This window comes from Astatotilapia calliptera, chromosome 10, assembly GCF_900246225.1.
Source record: "Astatotilapia calliptera chromosome 10, fAstCal1.2, whole genome shotgun sequence".
Classification (NCBI taxonomy): Eukaryota; Metazoa; Chordata; class Actinopteri; order Cichliformes; family Cichlidae; genus Astatotilapia; species Astatotilapia calliptera.
Window position 1 is genome coordinate 3,552,714 of NC_039311.1, and position 2,280 is coordinate 3,554,993.

Genomic DNA, 2,280 nt, shown 5'->3' on the forward strand with positions numbered 1-2,280 from the left:
GGAAAAGCTGTAAAACTTATGAAAATACAGTTAAAAGTTGAAAATGTCTGCTTGTGTTTGTTTGTGGTGAGCACCAGATCAGACAAGTTAAGAAGTAGAAATGGCTTCAAGCGCACATTCAGGTGTCTGAGGCTACGTTCACACTGCAGGTCTTAATGCTCAATTCCGATTTTTTGATAAAATTCAATTTTTTTGTCTGCTCGTTCACACTACAAATAAAATGCGACAGCAAACACGCTCTAGTGTGAACGCTCAAAGCGGCCGCATGCGCAAAAGAGGATGCCACACACAACGTGTCACAGGCTGGGTCTCTGACCCAGCGCTCTGAGTTCATGTTTGTATTTTTTTCATTTTGATATGTGATTAGTTTTTGTGTCATTTCCTATCTAGCTTTAGTTTAAGCTGTTATTTATTATTGTTCCCTTGGTTTTCTATGTTTTGGGTTCTTGTATTATTCTTCACGTATTAGGTCTGTTTAGTTGTGTTGTCATGTCTAGTTTTAGTATTTCCTGTTTTATTCTGACAGTGTCATGTGTTCTTTGTTCATTGCATTTAGCTTTCCTCCTCCTGGTCCTGTCATTTAGGTTTATGTCAGTCAGCTGTTTCCCCCATGTGTCTCCACTTCCCCTGATCACCTCATGTATGTATTTAAGCCCTCTGTTTTCTGCATGTCATTGTCGGGTCGTCTGTTTACATCACCGCAGTCATGGTTATAGGTTTCGTCTGTTTAATCTCACCTCAGTCATAGTTATAGTTTTTTGGTCTTAGTACCTTTAGTGTTTTGTTTCTTAGTGTCTTGCCAGTTTAGTGTTTTTGGTCCCTTGGTTTATTTTCCTGCCGGCATCGCAATAAAGCTTCACCTTCTGTTAAAACCTTACTACTCCTCTTCGTCATCTGCTTTTGGGTCCTGTTTCCACACACACACCGGCGCACCCCGCCCTGACAGAACGACCCGACCAGTATGGACCCAGCGGATGTCTGCGAGGATTTTTTTGAGTTCAGCACTCAGGTGACCATTCTCCGCGGACAGTGGATTTGCTACTCCGCGTGCAGACAGGAGAATGAGAAGGAGTCAACCAGAGTCCAGCTAAAACAGATTTTGTCTGCATATCCTGCTTACGCGGCGGGATTGCCGGAGGATGTGCAGGATTTTGTTCGCACGGTTTTGCCACCGCAGCAGCATCAAAACCACGAACAGGAATCACTGCTGCTGCCTTGCGAGCCTGAGACGGTTCGGGTCGGTTCGCTGAGACTCGCCGCAGCGGTACCACCTCTCAGCTCATCAGTTTCCACACCCTCGTCACAGTCTTGTCACACTCTTGCCACGGTCCAACGCGAGGAAGCGCTGGACACCATAGATTTGGACCACGACGAACGTCAGACTATACTCAGCGCTCTATTGGAGGAGGAGCTCCGGTGGAAGCCATGGCTCATTCCGGAGCACGAGCACTCCTTCCGGGGAACTCGACTGGCTCTCGGGGGTCCCCGGAGCTGCCAGGGACTTCCACCCATCGCTCCGCCGTCTCCCACTGTCAAGAGAAAGCGGCGTGCGCGCCACCGACGCGCCGCACTACAAACGGAGGTGAGCGACTCTGTTTTTGCCCCTCACGTCTCCGCTAAGGAGGGTTCTGTGATTAAGACTGTGTTGCCGGTTGAGGGGCCCGGCTGTAAACTAATGAGCCATGCCAAGCCAAGCTCTGAGACTGAAATTATTTCTGCCACAGCGTTCGGGGTTCATGTGACTGCAAGTGAGGCTGCTAGCAGCAGCCCTACTAGCATGACAGCCAATGTCAACTCACAAGGGAAGACCTCCACGGACGGTGTTAATTTAACTTCTCCATGTATAGACCCTATTGAGAACTGTTGTTCCATAGAGTTTATTAACGAAACTTCACCAGTGCACAATGCAAATCACGAACCCCCTGGCGCAGTGTCCAGAGACTGTAACATTGTGACCAGCCCTTGTTTAAATTTATCTGTTAAGAATCAAAGTTATGTGAGTATTTTTCAAGAAAAGCAGCTTAACAACTCAGAGTCTGAGATTCTGTCTGAATCGTGCTGTACTGTGCAAAGCACCAGGTTGAATAGAGCTGAGAGAGAAGCCAAAGAGAACTTGGATCTTGTCCATGATGCTGTTAAATCAAAGACTGACTCTGTTTTAGCTCCTGTAACTGTGTTGCGAGAAATCAATATTCTGGATCCCATGGTTAATAACTGCAACCCATCTTTACAAACTGTTTTTCTGAAGACCAGTAATGATCCTGCTCGGGATTTAAGATC

General features: G+C 46.8%; 1 protein-coding gene across 1 annotated transcript; it reads left to right on the forward strand.

The window, feature by feature from the left end:
* Window positions 1-620: 620 nt before the first annotated feature.
* LOC113030628 (uncharacterized) lies at window positions 621-1,785 on the forward strand. The gene is made up of 2 exons (XM_026182238.1): window positions 621-1,582; window positions 1,725-1,785. Exons 1-2 carry the CDS (start codon window positions 962-964, stop codon window positions 1,740-1,742), a joined length of 639 nt encoding a protein of 212 aa, XP_026038023.1. The 5' UTR covers window positions 621-961; the 3' UTR covers window positions 1,743-1,785.
* Window positions 1,786-2,280: the final 495 nt, after the last annotated feature.

Bases quoted from the DNA above. Each gene is read 5' to 3' on its own strand.
- LOC113030628 (XM_026182238.1), top strand. From the start codon at position 962: ATGGACCCAGCGGATGTCTGCGAGGATTTTTTTGAGTTCAGCACTCAG.